The sequence below is a fragment of the Ornithodoros turicata genome, chromosome 7 (assembly GCF_037126465.1).
Source record: "Ornithodoros turicata isolate Travis chromosome 7, ASM3712646v1, whole genome shotgun sequence".
Lineage (NCBI taxonomy): Eukaryota > Metazoa > Arthropoda > Arachnida > Ixodida > Argasidae > Ornithodoros > Ornithodoros turicata.
Window position 1 is genome coordinate 49101132 of NC_088207.1, and position 20006 is coordinate 49121137.

At 42.1% G+C, this 20006-nt stretch overlaps 2 protein-coding genes across 4 annotated transcripts; one reads left to right on the top strand and one right to left on the bottom strand.

Moving 5' to 3' along the window:
• Positions 1-890: 890 nt before the first annotated feature.
• On the bottom strand, positions 891-4642 carry LOC135401383 (uncharacterized). The gene is made up of 4 exons (XM_064633765.1): positions 4536-4642; positions 3389-3720; positions 2698-2825; positions 891-2620 (listed from the first exon to the last, which is right to left on the bottom strand). The coding sequence occupies exons 1-4, from the start codon at positions 4579-4581 to the stop codon at positions 1075-1077; spliced, it is 2052 nt and encodes a 683-aa protein (XP_064489835.1). The 5' UTR covers positions 4582-4642; the 3' UTR covers positions 891-1074.
• A 1382-nt stretch (positions 4643-6024) lies between these two features.
• On the top strand, positions 6025-19390 carry LOC135401385 (myosin-9-like). Of its 3 annotated transcripts, XM_064633767.1 has the most exons (35): positions 6026-6166; positions 6370-6461; positions 6548-6650; positions 6785-6984; positions 7368-7501; positions 8657-8730; positions 8804-8862; positions 8966-9035; positions 9115-9188; positions 10044-10140; positions 10217-10311; positions 10524-10708; positions 10847-10893; positions 10961-11022; positions 11290-11474; positions 11614-11651; positions 11772-11908; positions 12030-12133; positions 12213-12321; positions 12392-12462; positions 12607-12685; positions 13336-13401; positions 13492-13581; positions 13704-13793; positions 14163-14201; positions 15017-15070; positions 15574-15609; positions 15698-15835; positions 15917-15955; positions 16028-16075; positions 16164-16223; positions 16451-16693; positions 17100-17150; positions 17906-17995; positions 18107-19390. In XM_064633767.1, exons 2-35 carry the CDS (start codon positions 6396-6398, stop codon positions 18215-18217), a joined length of 3144 nt encoding a protein of 1047 aa, XP_064489837.1. In that variant the 5' UTR covers positions 6026-6166; positions 6370-6395; the 3' UTR covers positions 18218-19390. The 3 variants fall into 3 exon arrangements, with proteins under 3 accessions (XP_064489838.1, XP_064489837.1, XP_064489836.1); XM_064633768.1 differs by having other exon boundaries at positions 6025-6461; positions 16167-16223; XM_064633766.1 differs by having other exon boundaries at positions 6026-6461.
• Positions 19391-20006: the final 616 nt, after the last annotated feature.

The window sequence follows — 20006 nt, forward strand, 5'->3', positions numbered from 1 at the left end:
CAAATTAAAGAACATCATTCGTGGAGCGTCATCGAGCTCTCTGTCGACTGCATGTCACCACATAGTAAGTAAAACACTCATAGCGAGTGTCACGTTCAGGGGCTTGCGTATGTCATCGCATCTCCCGTCTCTCATCAATGCGCAGCTGCACATTATCCTACACTCACTGGAAGAAGAGCATATCTCACTCAATGGCTGTAGCATGGTGTCGCTGCGTGCCCCCTTGCTTGCCACGGTAAGCCTTCGTAAAGTTGTCTGATATTAGAGATAGCTTTCTTTAGAGTAGTGTGTACCCAAGGGGTATTGGGGACAAAATTTTGAGTCGTCCCTGCCCGTACCTAAAAAAAAGAAAAAAAGGATTTTGGAGGCGCACGCTATTTTTCGAATATAGTGTGCTCCAAAGTGAACAAGTAAACTAACAACTAAACTATAAAAAAAAGTAGAAGTAAAACAGAAAGAAAAAGTAAAGCCATTGCGGGGCGCTAAACAAGGCACGAAGAAGAAGTAAACGAAACACGCGTCGTTTAGTGTAACAAATTCAACAACAATATTGGGGTCCAAACCTCGTACTTATCAAATTAAATTAAATTTCTTACAGAATGATGAACAGTGCGGCTAGAGCTAGATGTAGTGGAAACGAAGGTTGCTTGCGTTTGGAGGTTCTTTGTCGTCGGAACGCGTAGTGGGGGAGGTAGCGGAGAGAGGGAAATCCAATGTATGATCTGACGTATTGGGGGAGGGGGGGGGCGATCGCCCCCTCGCCCTCTGAATCCGCCACACTGCACGGATGTCAGCACTTCAATGCCTATGTGTAACAGTCAACGGTGCTCTTTTTTTAGTGTCTTTGATGTGTCACTATCCAAAGATACATTCGTGTACACGAGACAGTGCACATTTTGGTGCTTCTATTCCAGATTGCTGGCTCCTCCATCACGTTCACGGTTGTATTCGCTCAAAGTTCGCACGAAAGCCTCTTCGAGAACTGCGTCTCCACGACTCGGTGCCTCCCAGGGGACTAACAAAGGTTCGGGTCCATGGGAATGGGCAAGGACACAACTCTTTATTAGAGGACGTTTATCGTCGAAACGTTGTACCCAGCATGCCTGTACAGAAACAAAACTTCTTCAAGCTGGCCGTCTGTACGCATTCCGATTGACCCCGATAAACGTTCAACCTGGCAATGTCTCCGAGAACCTGCGGTGCCCTTGTGTCAGTAAACACTCTTACCGTTGCTTCAAATATAGCATTCCCTGGCACTGTTTCCAGCGTTATAGTGTAATCCAACAAATCGTCCTCCTCCGCCTCAACAACGTGGACCCTAGCAGTCCTGATACTATGTACCTTCAGCACTGCACATCGACTAGAGACATTACGCAATAACGCATTTATGTAGCTCACTAAGTATAAGGCGGCCTTCTGAACGTTCCACTTGCTGGTCGACTCCTCCATAGTGGGCTTGCACGCGCACCATTGTTCGTCGATTGCCGCCTCCGTGCAAGTCCTGTTCGATGGCACCTCGGCGAAAAGGCTCAACGCTCGCTTGCTGACGACGTCCTGCAGCGGATCCGGGTAACTGTCGACGTCCAGAGGCCGTGCGTCGCCAGTGAAGCGAATGAGATTCTGAAGCGTCGCGTGAACGTCGAATGGAGTGATGAGACGATGCGAGTTTATATGGATGTTCCTCATGACGTCCGGGTGATGACGTCGGAAGGTGGGCGGGAAGACGGCGAATAGCATCGGAAGTCTGTCTTCCATCATCCCGATGTAGGTTTCGCGATGTTCTCCCCATCTTTGACCGTGGTCGCTCAAAAAAAGAACGATCGTATTCTCCAGGAAGACCTCCTTGTAGAGGTGTTCGAAGAAGGACTTGTAAAGGTTGTCTACTCTGGATCCGCCGTTGAAATCGTCGTGAGTGACGCTGTTGATCCACGCGATCGCGAATGATGGTTTCCGAGATGTGTGTTGAACGTACACTGACAACCACTTTAAAACGGCTTCGGTTTCGGATATTGATCCGACACATTCGTAACAGTTCAGCGGCTTTCGCCGTCCCAGTGATCTTTCGTACTCCAGTATGAAAGGTCGGAAGTAGTAATCCGTTGGTTGGGCCAGGAAACCACGTTTTAAGTAGTTGAATGTTGAGATGACTGGGGTGTCTTCAGCGTACAGCGTGGCCCACCCGTTCTTGGCGAAGTCTTTCCAGATGAAAGGGATGTTATCTAGTGGCTCGTTATCCTGCCAGACACCACGAGGGAGTTCCTGTACTTTGAGACCGCTCAGTAGGGGCACGAGGTTTGGAAAAGTGTTGTCCCCTACTTTAGTGTAACCGTACATTTCTACGGCGCCTTGCTTTTTAAGAAGCCTTATGGTTTCGGGAAACTGGCGGTGAGCATTTAGCCGCGAAACGCCGTCGACGCCAACAATCAGAACACTGTGTTGGAATTTTGGAACAGGTTGGTCGCTGTCTAAATTTCTGTATCGATGCTCGTAGGACATCTTGCCATGAACGAATGCGTGAAAGTTTACGTAGACTAGCGTATCCATGTTGTAGCATTCCACCTTGACGAACTCGAAGCCGATTGGGGATCCGCTCAGGAGAGGGATGCAGTCCACTTGTACGCTGGACAAAAAAATTTCCAAGAAACTTTCTACACAACATTCAGTGCACACTAGTGAAATCATGTGCACATTACTCACACATTGTCGTCGTCATTTAATGGTCTCTGGTTCCTGAAAAATGGTCTGTAACAGCAGTGGAAGCGAATAGGAGGATTTCCACGCAGAACATTTGGTACAACGTGGTTGTTGAGGAAGATCTGGTGACCCTGAAAGTAGAGTTACACATGGAGTTACATTATGGTATTGGGTGTCGGTAGAGTTACACATTAACGTGCAGACCAATATCATTAAAATTACTTCATAAGGCATTCTCATAAGCCCGTAATACCGACCCAATCATAAAGATGTATCTGCACTCACACAAAAATCTTCTTAACGAGTGGGAGTTTCACATAAGGAATGGTATGGTAAACGTGTAATTCACACGAGCGACATTCTCACGGAAGATTCCAGTGGAAGAAAAGGCGAAAACACTGCTCATGGAATCGAAGTTCCGCCCGGTGTTATGTTGAGCATCCACCCGTATACGGTACCGGAATATCGGGAGTGGCCCACTGCGCACTTAGCAGATGACATTTAGCAGAAGATACAGTCAGCGCACTTTCCTGTCGTCTGCTACGAAATATCTTGTGGCTGTGTCGTTTGCGCTCGCGCATACGTGACAGCAGAAAGCTGTGACGTTTTTCGCATCTTCCTCTGGAGTACTCTCCGGAATGTCGCTACACGCTAAACCTCCCACGCTCCAGAAGAAACAAAAAAAAGTACTTACGTTAGAATAAGTCAAATTGGGAAAATCTCTGGAGCAGTCTATCGGATCCAAGCGACGGACATAAGACCTGATGGATTTGTCATATGGATCAAAGTTTGGGATCCGGCACTCCCTGGTTTTCACTACAAAATGTTCGTCGTAGAGTTGAGGGTAGGACGTCGTACCTTCACTCTTCTCCACTGCCATAGTGGAATCGTCACCGCTAGCTTGACTTTCCAATTTTAATGTGATTTGAACGTTCGAGAATTTGTTAAGACTAGTCCTCGTGAAACTGCAGCACAAAAATAAGAAGCAGAAGCCAATCACTGTCCCGGTGACGAGGAGGAAACATCCTGTAAAACACACACACACAAAGACACGGCGTTTTTTTTTTAGTCCCATCATATATATTTGTGAACTCTGTTTTGATTTTTTCCTCCTACATATCTTAACACCCACATAGCCTGCCTTCCTATTGTGTGTTACAGAATTGCTTCACGTTGTTGCAAAATCGACTTCGTTGACCTGACTGTATAGGGTGACTATATTCATGGTTAATAGAAATGTGCAAAGAAGAAATTCGATAGCTGTGCAAGTGTGCGCTTCTGTTTGACAAACACTTGGCTCCATGTGCTATACGTTGTTTCATAGGAAGCCCTCCTTTTGTCGCGAGAAAAATAGTTGAAGAGGTATATTTATTTGCATGTGACGCGTGTTTTTCTTACAAATACAGCGATTCTCTGAACTTTCCAGACTGCACACATACTTTGTTGAAACCGCGTGGCGCTCGGTGATAATAAAGACAGAAAAAACAACTATTACAGAAAAAATTGAATTACGTACGTTGATAATACCGTTTATCATTATACGTTTATAAAAACAACGTTTGACCCCACAATAATTGAATTCGCGGTAAGAGGCACATAACAACTTCGAGCGGCGACCGAACCTTCCATGGCCCCGACCCCTTAAATAGGCCATACCCCTGCCAAATGTCCCCTGTCTTCAAATACCCCTACCAGGTTACATGGCAACCTTCCTGAAAAACTATGTCTTGTAAGCAGACTTCCTTTAAACGCTTGCACTGTCAAAGATATCTGAACACTCCTTTGTTTTTGTTTTTTATTATTATTATTATTTTACAAATGAGAGTCAAACACAGACTTACTGTTGCGCATAATGTATTGCCTCTGCCTGCAATCCCTCGCAGCCATGTCCCTTGTGTGAACGTGTCACTAGGGAGGGTCCATCGGCGGAGACATCTCTCTAAGGCTCAGCACAACAGTTTGGTAACGGAATACCCGTTTCGCGATAACCAGGTTGATACTAGTGTAAGAAGCGCGATAGGTTCTTCTGGCTCTACACGCGTAACACACACTATAAGTCAACACTCTAATAGTGAGAGGATGCCACTCCTGATCTATTTTGAAGGGAGAAAGCGGTAGTGTTTCACAGACACATGAGGGTATGAAGTGGTGACACAAGTTTGCATGGTGGTATAGCCTCTACCGCAGGCCACACCCGCATGCAAGCCTAGTCGCAGTCAGATAATTGTTGCATAATCAGGACACGCTGATTCTCACAGACGACAAGTCAGTAGTATATGTTCATGATAGAGGTGCCCGTAACCTCCTACAGTGTAGGCCCAGTGTGTCCTAGTCCTGTTGTATTAGGAAGCACCCCCGCTGTGTGTGTAGAAGTTATATATGATGTTGGTTAATTGGTGGTGGTTGTCGCTATACCGAGCGATCTGTCTGACGATATGGAGGCATGTTGACTGGGAGGTTCGTGCGTTTTGGGCCTACTTCACAGGGATCTTATTTTTTTCCTTCTTCTTTTTTTCTGTGGTTATTGCGAACTTTCGCGAAGTGGTTCGGCCGTGGGACATAATTTGGAAATCATTGTACCATACGCGGATCATCGACTCCAGGAACACCTTTCTCGGAAATGTATGACTTCGCTCCTCATCGTGAGGTTCGTCATGATATTTTCATCAAATTACCTCGGGAAATGAGATGGAGTATCAGCTGTGGCAATGAAACACCCCCATCATCATCATCGAGATAAAGTAGTAGTTGTCCAAGCAAAAGGTGAGCAACCTAGCTGTTACTGCACAGTGTCGCACGGCCCGTGAAAGGTCAAATTTCTTTTTTTGGGAACAATGTGCCACGTTACGGAATAAATGGTGGTGTATGCAGAAGGGCAATATTTCCATGAGTTTGAGGGGACTTGGAAGGACAGAGACGGAACGAATTAAGTGGACAGCCAGCGCACACTCAAAACCTGCAAAGAACGCTTCATTGCTGGTTTTAAGTTGCTTTGAGCTTATGTTGTGCGCATTGATCGTTCTCTGTTCCACCGAGTGGTTTATCCATGCCTCAGTCTCCTGCTCCTCATACAAGCATGTCCTCAGGCTCCAGGAAATGTTGCCCTTCTGATAAGATGTGTGCTTGTTGGCACCATGCTTTTTCGTTCTTTCAAAGATATTTCCAATTTTTTTAAAAGAAAAACAACTTTTTTTCTTTGCCATTCATTCCGGCACCGAAGATTTTTCGCCACCCACACTCTCGGCTGAGCAAAGCGCGGGGCAACTTGCATCCGCGCAGAGCGCGCAGAATTCGCTTACAATTTGCCTGGCATCTGGCGCCATCTCCCGGGAGTTTTCCTGAACTACGTGCGTGTATTTCCCACGTGATTTGATTTCTCATCTGGACGCGCGTTTCTGAAACGCTGAAATTCCTACAGTTCAAAACTGAAAGTCAAATGTGATGTAGTATTTCGGAGCGAATATAAGTGCAGGTAACAAAATGTGGAATCATTAATGTGTGGGTAGAGTTTACTTTTATTAACAGAAGTGCGCCGATTGTCGTCTGCGAAGTGCGAACTGATTGCTGAGGGACCGTGACGAAATGCATATTAAATTAAGTTCCTGAGGGTTGAGGCTTTTGTTGAATCTAATGTCACTACGCTACTACGACTATATAGTTGATAGCAAATTACAGAGTTGACGTCTAGGTGTTCGATCAAGATGAGCCAACAGCACAGAGTATATGGAAAGCCACTGGCTGTGATCGAATCATCGCAGACCCCATTTGTAAGTCAGCTAATGTTCTGTTTGATCCCTCGAGTAACTTTATCATAACATTCATGTGATCTGTACTTCTGCACATCTCCCTCTAGGTGAACAGCTCACAGACAACTCAGTCATTCCTGATGAGCCACCAGCATGATTCAAACCCGAAAGCCCATCGTGGAAACGCTCAACAGGCATCTACTTTCATTGGTATAATTTTTTGCTTTCTTTACTTTCAGTAGAGTATCCTGTAAAATGGATAACAAAGTGAGTGAGGCTGCACTGGATGCAATGAATATATTATTTACTCAATTTAATTCGCTTTTCGAACTCTGTACCCCAAGAAAATATGGAGAACTCGAAAGATAAACCCGCACAAGAACTCACATCGTCTGCGTATTTCACGGAGGTTGGGACAAACAAAATGGGAGGACAAGAATTTGTACCTGAACCAACATCAAAGCAGAGCTTTATGACAATCGATGAAGATTATACTTCGGTTCACAAAGCATGGGTATCACTGGAAACGGAACTACGCCTTAAGGTTGGAAAGAGTGTATCTTGCATTGTTGCCTTGTAGAGGTGATGTTAAAAGTGCCGCTCGACCAAACATTTTCCGCAACAGGTCGACGTCACCTTTAGATATGCTGACCCCTTGTGGTGCTAAACTTCATAATATTTTCACAACATGTTGAGCTGTGGCATGAAAGCAATATTTTGGCTTTCAAAATCACTCTTGTTCAAGAACTTTCAACATTTAACGGATATCTTGTGCTGCCGATATCTTGTGCTGATCGATAGTGCCCTTTTGACGTCACCACATCTAACGTGAAGAATGTCAGTTTTGCTGTCCTATAAACTGAACCTTTTTCTGCTTACGGCTCTTTAAATTTCTCAAACTTACTCACAATTACATTCACTTGCTAGAAAATGGAACTGCAACAGGCATTGGAATTACTGTCAGAAAAAGAAAGAACCCTTAACATCCTGAAAAGTGAATGCGATTTTGCAAAAGCTGAGTTACATCGAAAGAAGAGCCAGCAACTCAAAACAGAAGCCATGTAAGCCTTTCCAAACAATGTTCTGACTGATTGTCGTCTGTCTTAGCTCTCCCTCTTGTATTTGAATGCTAAGAGGGGTACATTGTAAGAAAATTTTTTCGGTCAGTCATGTTTTTGCGTCATGTCAGAAACAGGTTTCGTCTATATTCATTGTTCTCGTCTCACAACAACAAATGGTGACTTCAAAGTCATGACATAGTTTATTTGTATACAATTGAGGGCAAAGTATACTTTTATTCGGCATTGCGCAGTACAAAACGGGACAAATTATTACAAAATAAGTGACAGAATATACGATGAACACTTACACCTTGTTTGTGTACTTGCAGAACACACATTAGTTACACAAATTGCAAACAGATGTACAAAAAATACTATAATCCTGATTGTGATATGAATGAGTGATATGATGTGAGTGATATGAATGAGAAAGGGAAATAAGCATGGTTAATGAGGCTGATGACATCTTCTGTGAGACTGTTCCACTCATTAATGGCATTGGGGGGAATTATGAAGAATATGGCACAGTTCTGCAAAATAAGGAAGAGTCACATTGTGGAAAGCTTTATTTGGTGTTAGCAATATGCATTTTGTTCAGAGCATCGTGGTAGCAGAGCTAATGCAGGAGAAATAAATAAGATGTAGTATTTTTGCACAGAGATGGGAACAAAAGTTTCAAATTCTGTTTCCGTACCAGGACAGAAAGAGTCATTGCAAAGAATAATTCTCACAGCATGGTTTTGCACAGACGCTAGCTTATCAATGCAGTCACAGTGATGCGGGTCCCAGATGGCTTTGTGTGAGGAACCTTATATCTGGGGTGCACATAATTGTTGGAACAGCTATTCATGAAGCTAACATTGTCTAGTGTATTTGACCAGGAACAGTCCTCTGGGAAATTGTCTGCTACAAAGCAGTGGGGCACTGCATGTGCTTTCAGTCTCTTCCTTGTTCTGAGTACGACCTAGTGTTACATAAGCAATAACTAAATCCAAATGACGTATGATATGGAGAACGATTACGTCCCTTAACTTTGATTTGCATTGAGACTCCATTAAAAAAAGAGTCATGTTGAAGGCATGTTAGGTGGTTCACAAGAGCCTACAGAGATATTAATACCTCTCATACAGGTGTCTTTCTCTTTTTTTTTTTCAGACTTGTTGGCTTACAAGACAAGAATGTACAGTACAAAAAACACCTTGATGAGATTTTTAACCTAGTGATGCAGTGTAAGTTAACATTTAAATTTCAACCCTGCACACCTAGTTTGATACTTTGATACTTGACTTATTCATTTTTAAGGCTATGAGCTGAGGGACAAAATGTTTGAAAACAACATGGCAAGCAATGAAGAATTTGAGGTGGGTAATTTAAAGTTATGTGGTACCTATTCATCTGGCACTTTATGCAGTCTGTCATTTTCATTTTTCCATTACTGGCACTTTTTTTTACTTGTTTCTTTAGAACCTCACGAAGACAGCTAAGCAGCTCAGCGAAATGTATGATGAAAACATAAGAAAACTGGACACACACAGTATGTATCTCTGCAAATGTCATCCGATAAAACTGCTTCGCAGTTTTGTTCCAAGGCATGTCTTGTGATAACCTTGCAGATAGTGTACTGCATGCACAACTCTTGAAGATGCAGAAAGAAATGGATGCCAAAGAAGCCGAACTTAATAGCAAAGTAAGTTTGTCTGTTTATTTGCATTCTTGCTCGTTGTCATTATGTAAGCTGCCAAGTCAAGATGGCCGTATAAATTTTCTGTAATATTAGCACTACGACTATGTACTGTTAAGGTAACATGAGTGAACGTGTAGCTGTGGAGCACATGGGTGCTTTTCGTAGTCTGATTGCCAATCGACTTGGTTAATTAGCACGACAGTGGTGATTGACTATACAAGGCTGCAATGAGATTTTTCTGTGTCATGAAAAAACTGCTTGCAAAACAGTTGATCAGGCTGCATCCACTTTGCACATTGTTAGTGAAATGTTATAGAGTTTTACCATGCTTTATACATAAGCATGTACGAGCTGTTCGAATACTGCAAGTGTGCAAAACCACAGAGTTGTAATCACATTCGACAATGTAGCACGTACCTACTATTAGAAACTAGGAATTGTATGTATTGCTGACTTAGTAGAGGGATAGCAGATTTGAAATGTGCTGTTTCTTTCAGAAACTTTAGTTCCACATAAGTTGCTGACATGTCTTTTTTTTTTTTCTTACATTGTCAGTGCTTACACACATTGCTACATTACAGTTCTAATTTTACACACGTGTGCATCACAGGATGAGACAAATTATAATATGTGAACAGGGTTCTACAGGCAATTATGGGTATAAACAAAATACAGAATACTACTTCAATTATGGGTACAAAGACGTCTCATTTTGACTTCTCTGTGGTCTTGTAATTCCAAATATAGAACAGTGACTGATCAAACTATCAACAGTTTCCGACCTGGGGCTTCTGCTTCTGGGGCTTCTCCTTCACTCATTTGACTTGTATCTCCAGCTGTTTCATTTCCTGTTTACAGATAAGCTTTCTCCAAGACATGAGCAAAAGATACTCTGTACTAGAGAATCATGCTGCTGAAACCGCCGCTCAACGTGACAAAATGGAGCAAGAAACCTGTAAGCCCTTTTCTTTCAAAGCTGCTTAACACGTTACCATCGGATTTTTCACTACTTTTGCTCGTTATTCATGCAGGCAAGCTACGGCAAAACTTGCAGTTGCTTCTCGAGGAGCACAGTAAAACAATTCAGGAGAAGGAAAATATCCAAGCTGACTATCAGGAGGCACAAGTATGCACAATATATGCTTCAGCTAGTCCTTGATAGGATATTGTAGCCACAGTACCAGTCGATCTGTTCCAGGCTGTTTCTATAACAGCTCTCTCTCTGTTTTGTTAGCTGGCTGTCAGCGGCTCAGTCTGACTGCACATTGTCATACGACAATGTGTGGCCATTATGCTGTGCTTCTGCTTTTGCCTGAGTACTCTTTTGGAATGCAATAGGGTCGGCATGCTTCTCTTATGCACAACCTTGAAGAAATGAGGAATCACCTGGAAAACATTATACCGCACCAAGATGAAGACGTCTGCTCGAAAACGAATCCGGAGAGCAGGCAGATTGACCCTGTATCAGCCATTCAACGTGGTATAGGGTTTCTCATCCACCAGTGTAGAGCAATGGATGGAAAGTTAGTTCAATTTTACCTTTAATGCTGTTGTTCACTCATCAGCGCGTTGAATGCTCTAAATCAACAACTTGTGGAACGGAACCAGGGAGGACATAAATCATTGTGTATTCCTTTTTTTTTCTTTTTCTTCTCTTTTAGGCTTCAAGAAGCAATTGATGCTATCAAAGAATTAGAGAATGAAAAAGGTTGAGGCTGTTCTTTGAGTCAAAGTAGGCTCTCAGTATGACGATATTTCTTGCAATTTTGTTGCAGAGGTATTAGACAACGAGAAGCAAGCCCTGATAGAGAAAATGGCTACTTTTGAGAGTCTCTTGGTGAGTTGATGCCCTCTATTTTTCTGAATCTCTGCTCTGCTGTTGGAAATTGTGAAATTTTGTACTGCATTGGTTCCAACTTCTCATTTTCTGCTCTTCCGTCAGTGTCTAGAACAGACATTGTAAGATCGTGTACCTTTGTTGCACACTTTAGCTCTCAATTGGCATCCCTGTTCTCTTTTCTCTCTCTTTTCTTCATGGATCATGCACCCTGAGAGTAAATGTTGCTCTCTGCAAGCTCGATCATGTGTTCTCTCCCATATTTAGCTGGAGAAACAAAACCTAGAACAGGAACTTGCAGATGATAAACTGAAGATTGTAAACCTTATGGAGGACCATTCCAATGATAAAGAAGAATACAAGATCAACTTGAAGAAAGTACAGGTTGCACTGCAGGATCTCGTTGCAGAGAAGCAACAGATTGTAGAGGACTTCACTGAACAAATGAATGGGTAAGCATTTTGTTTTTGTAGCACGGACTTGAGCACTCTTTTCTTGTGTGCTGTCATTAAAGCACCTGGATTAGGAAACATGACAAGACTTGTAAGTCATAAAAGTCTGCTCTAATTTTTGTACTTTGTTTTCCATAAGGCTAAAGAATGGAACTGAAATGCTGGATTCATGCCTTCGTAAGTGCGCATTACGATGTGACGATGACGATTTAATGTTGTTGTTTAGTGCCCAAGCCCAAACAAATTGTTTAGTGCCCAAGTGCTTGATGACAGTGTCGTAAATGTGTCCTCCTTCAGGATCAGTTATCGCCACAAATTCCGAACTGCAGCAAGATCTGGAAGCTCTGAAAGCAGAGAAGGACCAACTCTCTGGGCGTGTTGATGAATTGGTCACAGACCTACAAGCCAGAGAAAACATGTCACTTTCATTAGAGGTGACTTTCAGCTCTTTGCTCTCTTACTTTTTTTGAACTGGTCTTGCAATTTACCATGCATATGTGGCTTGGAAAGTATCTCGTTCAAAGCAGACATCACATAAAGTTTGTCTTTATACAGGAGAGGATTAGTGAGTTATCTGAAACCATAGCAAGATTGGAGAATGTACATGCTGATGACTTGTGCAAGCTGGAAGCATCAAGGAAGGAAATTGAAGGTCTGAAGTAAGTTGCTTCATAATTGCTATGCAACTGAAAATGAACATTGTATTTCTTATGCATTTCTCCACCAACGCTCCTGAAGAAAATCAGCGGCTGAGGAAACAGAGACAGCATCTGCAAAAGCGGAGGCACTTACATCCCAGCTTGAACAGAAGACAAAGGATGTTGATGAGCTGAACGAGAAGCTTAAGGTAAACTGTGTAGTTTTGCTTTCTTCTGCTACGCCTGATGTTCTGCAAAGTCACAACTTTTGCACTGCAGGGAAGTGACATACTTTTGTCTGAACTTAAAGAAGAAGCTAGCGCTTCAAGAGCGGAGCTAGAAAAGCTGAAGTAAGTGCTCCAGGATGCACATTGGTACATGTTGATGTTGCTCCACTGCAGCCCTACAGTAACCAGAACAGCCTTTTCTGCATGTGTATTGTGACATAGTAATAGTGCCAAATTTGATAGCGTCTACTATGTATTATGTTCCAGATTTGAAATTGAAGGCTATCAGAATAACATACAGGACCTTACAACATGCCTGGAACAAGAAAGGTGTCGTCCTGAGATGGTTAGTCGAGAAATTTAATTAATTAATCTTATGCAGAGCAGGAAGTCAAATGAAATGCTTATGGGTTCAATTTTTGCTCAGATTTTGCTCAGAGTTGGTACTGGTAGTTTGGTGTACCAATTCATAACTGGAACTTATAAAAAGTCATCCGTCTTTTTGTTCTCTTTTTTTTTTTTTTTCTCAAGATAGCCACACCACATATGCAGGCAAAAGTGATTAATGGACTTCCTGTTCAAGTGTGTCCTTGACACAAAATGTAATTGCTTCTTTCAGATGTTATTGGACATACTATTCCTCATTACCTGGGTTCTCCCAAGCTTATCTAATATTTATATACCTCCACTTTTCTTATTGTGCTTTCCACTATTGAAAGCAGTACCAAAACAAGACTTTACACAATATGTCACTATGATCGTTAGGACGGAAAGCCTGCTTTGCAGGCTGTGAAATCTGATGGAAAAAAACTGAAACAAATTGTGGCTATACTTAAGCTTTGTAAATATAATATACAAAAGTATAATTTTCCCCTAATCTTAGCATCGAACATGGTAAAAGAGGTTCAGGTTTTGCCAAGTACAATTAGTGTGCTCTGAAAGTATTGTGGGCGGAGTTCCTGTCTACAGTATATATAATGATATTGTCCACTGCAGCACAGCCAGGCAGTTCACATGTCACAGACTGATGAGAGTGAGAGGAACAAGGAACTGCAAGCTGCAGTAAGGATACTAGCTTCTCTTTCTGGTCATTCGTTTGCCTCTATCCCCCGAGAAATTACAACCAGCTTTACCTTATGTATGTCACCACAGTTGAAGGAAACAAAGGATAAGCTTGCTGAACTGGAGATCGACTTCAATCGCTTAAGATTTCAAACCAGTGAGCAAAGTGCAAGGTTTGAGGTGAGTGAAAAGATGTTTGTATGCATATTCACACTAATGATGTGCACCCAGCAGTGATTCCTCTTATCAAAAATGCTGTTTTGTCATCTTACCTTGTACGAACCATTATCTCCATTTTCCAGAAAGAGTGCCGGGAGTATGGAACCCAATTAGAGCAGGCCACCTCTAAGTACAACAGGCTTGAAAGGAAGTTTAGTGACATTAAAGTAGAGGTAAGTGGTCATACGAGTAATTATAGCAAGTACTGCTATAAAATTCTTAGTTTGGTACAAGACAACTGCTCTGTCATGTGAGAAGAAAATTGAATAACAAACAGTGGGCAGGAAGTGTTGGTACAGGGAACCATGATGCAGGTGGATTGCACATGTGGATTGCATGCCAATTTTGCTAAGCTTGTGCAAATTGAAACAGAAGGCTCCTGTCTCTAGTACAACATCCCGTGTAGTACAAAAGTGCAAATATGATGATTGCATTTATGGGGAACACATTGCAGTTTTTTCAGCTGTGTATTTCTTTGCTTGATGTTGTGTGTGCAGTACAGCAATATGTGCACATAAATATAATACATTTTTCATTTCAAGGATGCTAACAAAGAAAAGCAAATACAATCTCTTACTAAGGTAAGAATATGTCCTTTATGTCTACTTGTTACCCGGGCATTTCTGTTGTCACACACGTTTGGTGACCTGCAACGTGCGGTTGCGTAGAAATGTGCTTTATTGTCTTATGAAATGATTTTTTTAATTCTGCTGCACGTGTAGGTCCTGTTCAAGGTAGTAAAATTTAAAATGCGAAAATTGTTACAGTACAATGTACAGTAACAAATACAAAAATGAAGTAGCGTTCATGTTCACGAGGTTTTTGGAGCCTGGTTTTGGAAATTACAGCTTGGGAAGAGCTTATATAATGCAAAAGGGAAGAATAATTCATTGGGTGAAATAGTTACTTCCACAGTGCAAAAGAGGCTCAAAAAGGCTTGATCTGTGGCTGCTTATCTGTTCTTTGCATAGATGGACACATGTTTGTCAGTGTGTGATGTAAAAGAAAACCAAAGTAATTTGGGGAAAAAGCCAGTGCGTGTTAGCATCTCACCTATTTTGCATTATACGTTGTCCGCCTGGTGCTTGAATTGATGTATGACTGAGAAACATGTAAGACACAACAGAAGAATGTGTTTGAGTTGGCAGTCCTAATACTTGACACACTACAACTCAGGATATTAGTGTGGTGCAAAGGTAATATCCCTGATCAGAAATCAGGGCAATCCATTTCATGCATTAACTTCTCGAATCAGTTGAGTTTCATTGTTTCTTGGGGGTTTGGAAACCCTGTGTATTTGTATTGTCCCTAAATGCCACTCACCTCAGCTGGTTCTTGTTCTTTGCACAGAAAGAAAATTAAAAATGTGAAATTGTGTTGTTCCATGTCTTTACAGCAACTGCACAATGTGAAACTAACAGAAAACCTGAGAAGGTCGGACATTGAGAAGGTAAGTTCATTGGTTGTGTGTTCGCAGTGGTCTCACACTTCAACAGTTGTGCATAGTGCGGGTCAAAAGCGATTTTCTGTTCTAATTTATACGGAAGCCTTGCCTGACGGGTTCATCCTACTAGAACTCAAAACTCGTAATCAATGTGTGCTTCTTTTCTTTGTTTATTTTTCTTCCTAGGAGGGTGTAGTACAAAGATATAGTCTTTTAGCAATCATACAAATAGTAGTTTTTTCAAAATATGCATTGTCACAATAAGAGAACCGTTCTGAAAATGTTTTGGTACGGGAACGGAAACGATATGGCTAGTGCGTGAAGTACGTATGGCTTTTGTGTCATATACAACAATAGCAACAACTTTATTTAATGATGGTAAGTGGGGTGCTGGTCTACATAAATGGGGGGTGCAAGCAATACAACTAAATAGAGCACATCTTAAAATTAAATTAATTCTAGAGCATATCTCAAGAGACATTTTACCTTTACTTTCCTTGTTCTCTCAGGGGCACAAAGCTGAAATTGAGAAGCTCGAAGACGAGGTGATGTGTTTCCCTCTGTTCGGCTCTCATTGCCAGTTGTGTGTGGTATTGCATTTTGTAGCTTTATTCATACTCATATCTGTTGTAGAAACTTGATCTTCAAGAAAGATTGGAAGAGCTCCTCAAGAACTTGGATGCAGCTACATTAGATGTTGAAGAGTTAAAGTATGAACTTGAGAAAATACAAAAAGAACAAAAATCCTGTGAAGCAAAATTCACGGAGGAGGTAATGCAGCTGTTCTATGCTATGCTATTCGTAACACTGCTATTTTCAAGTCTACATATAACGAGGCGGAATTTCTTGCAGCTGACCAAGAAACAAGTATACATAGACAACCTTACAAAGGTATGTGTGCTGTGTATGTGTACCACAGTCCGCTTTCATGTTGCACTCATAAATCTGGAATTTTTGTTTCAGCAACACATGTGTGATGCAATACATTATGAAGAGGAAATCGGCAGCCTGGTACAACACACCTCCACAGCTCCAAATATATTGTGATTTCTTAAACGTGACCTTTCTAACCTTTGATGTGTCTTTGCCTCATACCTAGAAGACAAGTCTTCAGAAGGCAAAACAAAACAGCTGCAATGAACGAGTCTACAAAAGCGAGGTAATCAAAACTCGGGTAACACTCCACTTTTATCAGGTTCAAATTGAGTGCTCAGGTCTACAAGGTGACCATCCACAACATCACTATGAAAGGCAGTAATCAACAGTGAGGTCACAGCAACAACTCATTGTCCATGTTTCAACTTGCTCAGTCTGTGTAACATTGTTTGGATCAACCCTGTTTACACCACTAGAATATGCGAACTTCATTGCATATGATTGACACAGTATGTGGAGCAACCAGGCCAATGCGCACCAGCGAGGAAGGCAGCACCTCAACATACCCCAGCTCAGGCTCCGCGAGTTCAGCCAGTAGCGAGTCAACCCCAGCAGACACCACAACGGCGTGCGCCTCAGAGACCACAACAGCCACAGGCACAGAAGCCAAAGAGGACACTGCAGAGGGAAGTACACCCAGTACAACCAGTGCAGTCCATGATGCAGACACGAAGAAAGGAATTTTTGCCATCTGTGAGTAGTACACGTTTATCCACTGCTTTGAATTAAAGTGTCCAGAGCACAGGGACGTGTTTTGTACTTGCGACAGAAATGCTGCTATTCTTGCATACAGCAGCATTATGCGAAATATTTGGGACATTGGTGAATTCCTGTTTCACAGCATTAGGTAACACATAATGTAACACTTATGGTTTGTCTCCATAAATGAGGCTGGAAATGACATATTAGTAACATCAGTTTTTGTTGTAACAAAAGCAGTGATAAATGGCATGTATGAGCTTGACACAAATTGCATGCACAGCAGGAAAGGCTATGTTGGACAAAATGTCTGTTGTTGTTATATAGTGACCACCATATAATTGTTGTGTTCACTGCAGTTCCTATGAGAGGGATTACTTATGTTGTATCTCCTTTTTAGGAGGTTGACTACCTGTTTGACAGTGACAGCAGTGTTGATAACACTGATGTGGTAAGTCTGCTCCTACTGTAGCTCAGTGACATCAGAACCACTGTTCAGGTGCCATGATAGAGAAGGGGGCAGCACCTTCCTCTTTTTATATAGTTACACAAAGTGCGTGCCACAGTACGAGTATTATAGCTACACAATGATATGTGATTAGAGCCTGACGTATTATGGTTTAACCTGATTTTTACCCAGCAAATTGCCATCACTGAAACATCTCCAGCAATGCACACTAGCTGGTTTGGCAGCAAACGCAATTACATCACTGCTTGTACCGAACCAGTACAGTTCATTAGAGTAACAGAGCCCAATTTCCTGAAATTTACCACATTGGAAGTTTTTCCACCCAAATTCACTTGAATTTAGAGCACATGTTTGTTTCCCCGAAAAACTTCAGGCTCTGTGTGTGATATGTGTTCACGCTCCTTGTTGCAAGTTTGTTGGAATTCGACCCCATTCAAGGGAACAATGGTATTAAAAGTATTTGTATCCATTAGCCATGCAATTACAAATTTACTATTTCTCTCGCACATGTTCCTCGAGGAATGCCAGTCAGTGTCCCCTTCGTCTTGTGTGTGTCTGCCAATGTTTCGCACTCGGCTTCCTCCCGTGTTCCATTGCCATATTGCTAATTAGCAGTGCACGTATCGCTAATTGCTTAGCACCAATTAGCACTTTGTGCTAATTAGCAGTGCACATACTGCGAATTGCTTAGCAGTGTACATAATAGCCCTTCTTAGAAAACATTAATCTTTTCAAAGGCAAAAGCTGTGAGTGATGCTTTAAGGGCAACTCCAAAACAAAACAGAAGGTCAGGTGCAAGCCCACAAACAACCTTCACCACTGTAAAAGTAAGTGTTTGTAGCGCTCAGTATGGGGGGGGGGGCATTTTTTTGAGATGAGACGCTTTGGGGAGAAGTACAACTCTCAGTTTTATATTCTTGATGTCCTCTGCGCGGAAGGGAGGAATGTCGAACATGCCTCCTCCTGCTCCATCTCCACAACCCAAGAAAAGGAAGTTCTTCAAGTCCCAGAACGAGCGGAGCGGTACGAACAACTTCTGCATGAAATAACCGCCTTCCTCATGCTGGTGGAATCTTGGCTACGGCCCTCGTGTGTTCCTGTGAATTTTTCTAGTCATCTTACTCAGGTTTCACCTTTCATGTTGTGTTGTTTCGTTTAGCGAAATGTATTCCTTCTAGCGTTACAATTAATCAGCAATATTGTTTAAGTTGCTTTTCCATTTTTACATTTAAGTGTTCCTTCATAGTGGTGTCGAGAGAGTATTCTAAAACTCAGAAGGTTACATTGACATTGGGCAAGCTATTATTTTTTTTTATTTGCACCTCTAGAATTTGATTTTGCTACCCCCTTGTGGTCACTGTACATCTCCACACAATGGAATGGACTGGTGTGCGTTCATAGTGCTTGGCAGTGTACGAAGCTGTCCCACATAGTTGACCAGTTGCAGTAGAGGTCTTGTTAATGTGGGGACCAGGAGCATCAAATGCTGGAGCTACAAGTAAATGTTGAGCAAAAAAAAATGTCTCATTTTACATTAAGATACTTTGGACTTCCCCTTTTAACATCTGCTTGGTGTCAGTCATGAAAATTTGTTTATTGTGTTGTTCTAGTGTTAATTGTTATCAACAACAATCCACATTGCAAACACAGTAGCTGCATTCCCTAATATATATTTCAATACGAAGTTATTGCTGTTAGAACACAGCTACATCTATTTATGGCATGAAAACGTTCTGCTTCATAAAAGAGCAGGACTAATAGTTATCATTAGCTGTATTCTAGCTAGAAACAATCAGTTGCAGACATGCCTCATTAGCACATTTACATGTTTTGTCATTGCTATTGTTCAAGTTTAGAAATCAACAATATTTCATTGTTACGATGTGATTATCATATTCTTCATTCGTGTGCTTCATTCTTTGGTATTTTGCTATGCAGTTAAACGTGTGTGTAGCCAAGTTGTTGCAGAACATGCTCATGCTGAAATCCATTATGCTTAAGGATTCGCTTGGTGTACTCACACGATAACATATAATGGCTTCCGTCAGAAACTTTCCAGAGAAGTCATTCTAATGCAGACACATTACTTTGTAGCTATTAACTATAAATTTTGAATATGTCAACTCATTATACACAAAAAAGATGGCCACATTTTATCAATTCAACTGGATTTCTGTGCGTTGTTGTCAGCCCCGTATTGTTACTTAATAAAAAACGATTATCCTGCAAATAGCATACTACCATGGTAGAATACAACCTTGCTTTCATACATGTCATGGCTGCACAGCTTGTTACTTCAAGCTCATTGTCCTGTGCAGGGCATTCTAGAGCAAGATACCACATATATGTACTTACAATTAAGCCAGGTGTCAAGATACACTACTTACTGTACAGTGTCTTTTCACTATAGCCAAAAGTAGCCATAAGCGATGTGACGTGACCAGTGGCGTAGCCAAAGGGGGGTTTCGGGGGTTCACCCTCCTGAAATCGTACTTTTGGTAGTGCGTTTGGGAAAGGGAAACCAGAGTGAAATCCTCCTCCCTCATGTAAAGTCCCCAATGGAACCCCTCCCGAAATATTTTTCTCTCTACGCCACTGGGCGTGACCTTTGTGGCCCGGCCCGATCTCCTGGAGGGACGTAATCAGGCCCGTGTGATGTAGCATCGCCGTAGCGAGCAGTCACGAGGGCGCATTTTCCACTGAAAATTCGTCTGCTATGGGCACGACGCTGTGCTGTTCGCGGCGTACCCACGACGTCATCAGTGAAAAAAAAAAGGGGGGGGGGGTACTTTTTAGAGCGTGTGCAGGTCAAATATAGATCAAAGATCCCTCGCGAGC

Excerpts from the sequence above, each read along its gene's own strand:
- LOC135401383 (XM_064633765.1), bottom strand. The coding sequence starts at position 4,581 with ATGGCTGCGAGGGATTGCAGGCAGAGGCAATACATTATGCGCAACA. Across the intron at positions 2,826-3,388 it reads CCAATTTGACTTATTCTAAC|GGTCACCAGATCTTCCTCAA; the intron begins GTAAGTACTTTT and ends CTCTACTTTCAG. Across the intron at positions 2,621-2,697 it reads TTAAATGACGACGACAATGT|CGTACAAGTGGACTGCATCC; the intron begins GTGAGTAATGTG and ends TTTTTTGTCCAG.
- LOC135401385 (XM_064633766.1), top strand. The coding sequence starts at position 6,396 with ATGAGCCAACAGCACAGAGTATATGGAAAGCCACTGGCTGTGATCGAA. Across the intron at positions 12,686-13,335 it reads AAAGGTGTCGTCCTGAGATG|CACAGCCAGGCAGTTCACAT; the intron begins GTTAGTCGAGAA and ends TGTCCACTGCAG. Across the intron at positions 15,610-15,697 it reads TTGAGAAGCTCGAAGACGAG|AAACTTGATCTTCAAGAAAG; the intron begins GTGATGTGTTTC and ends TATCTGTTGTAG.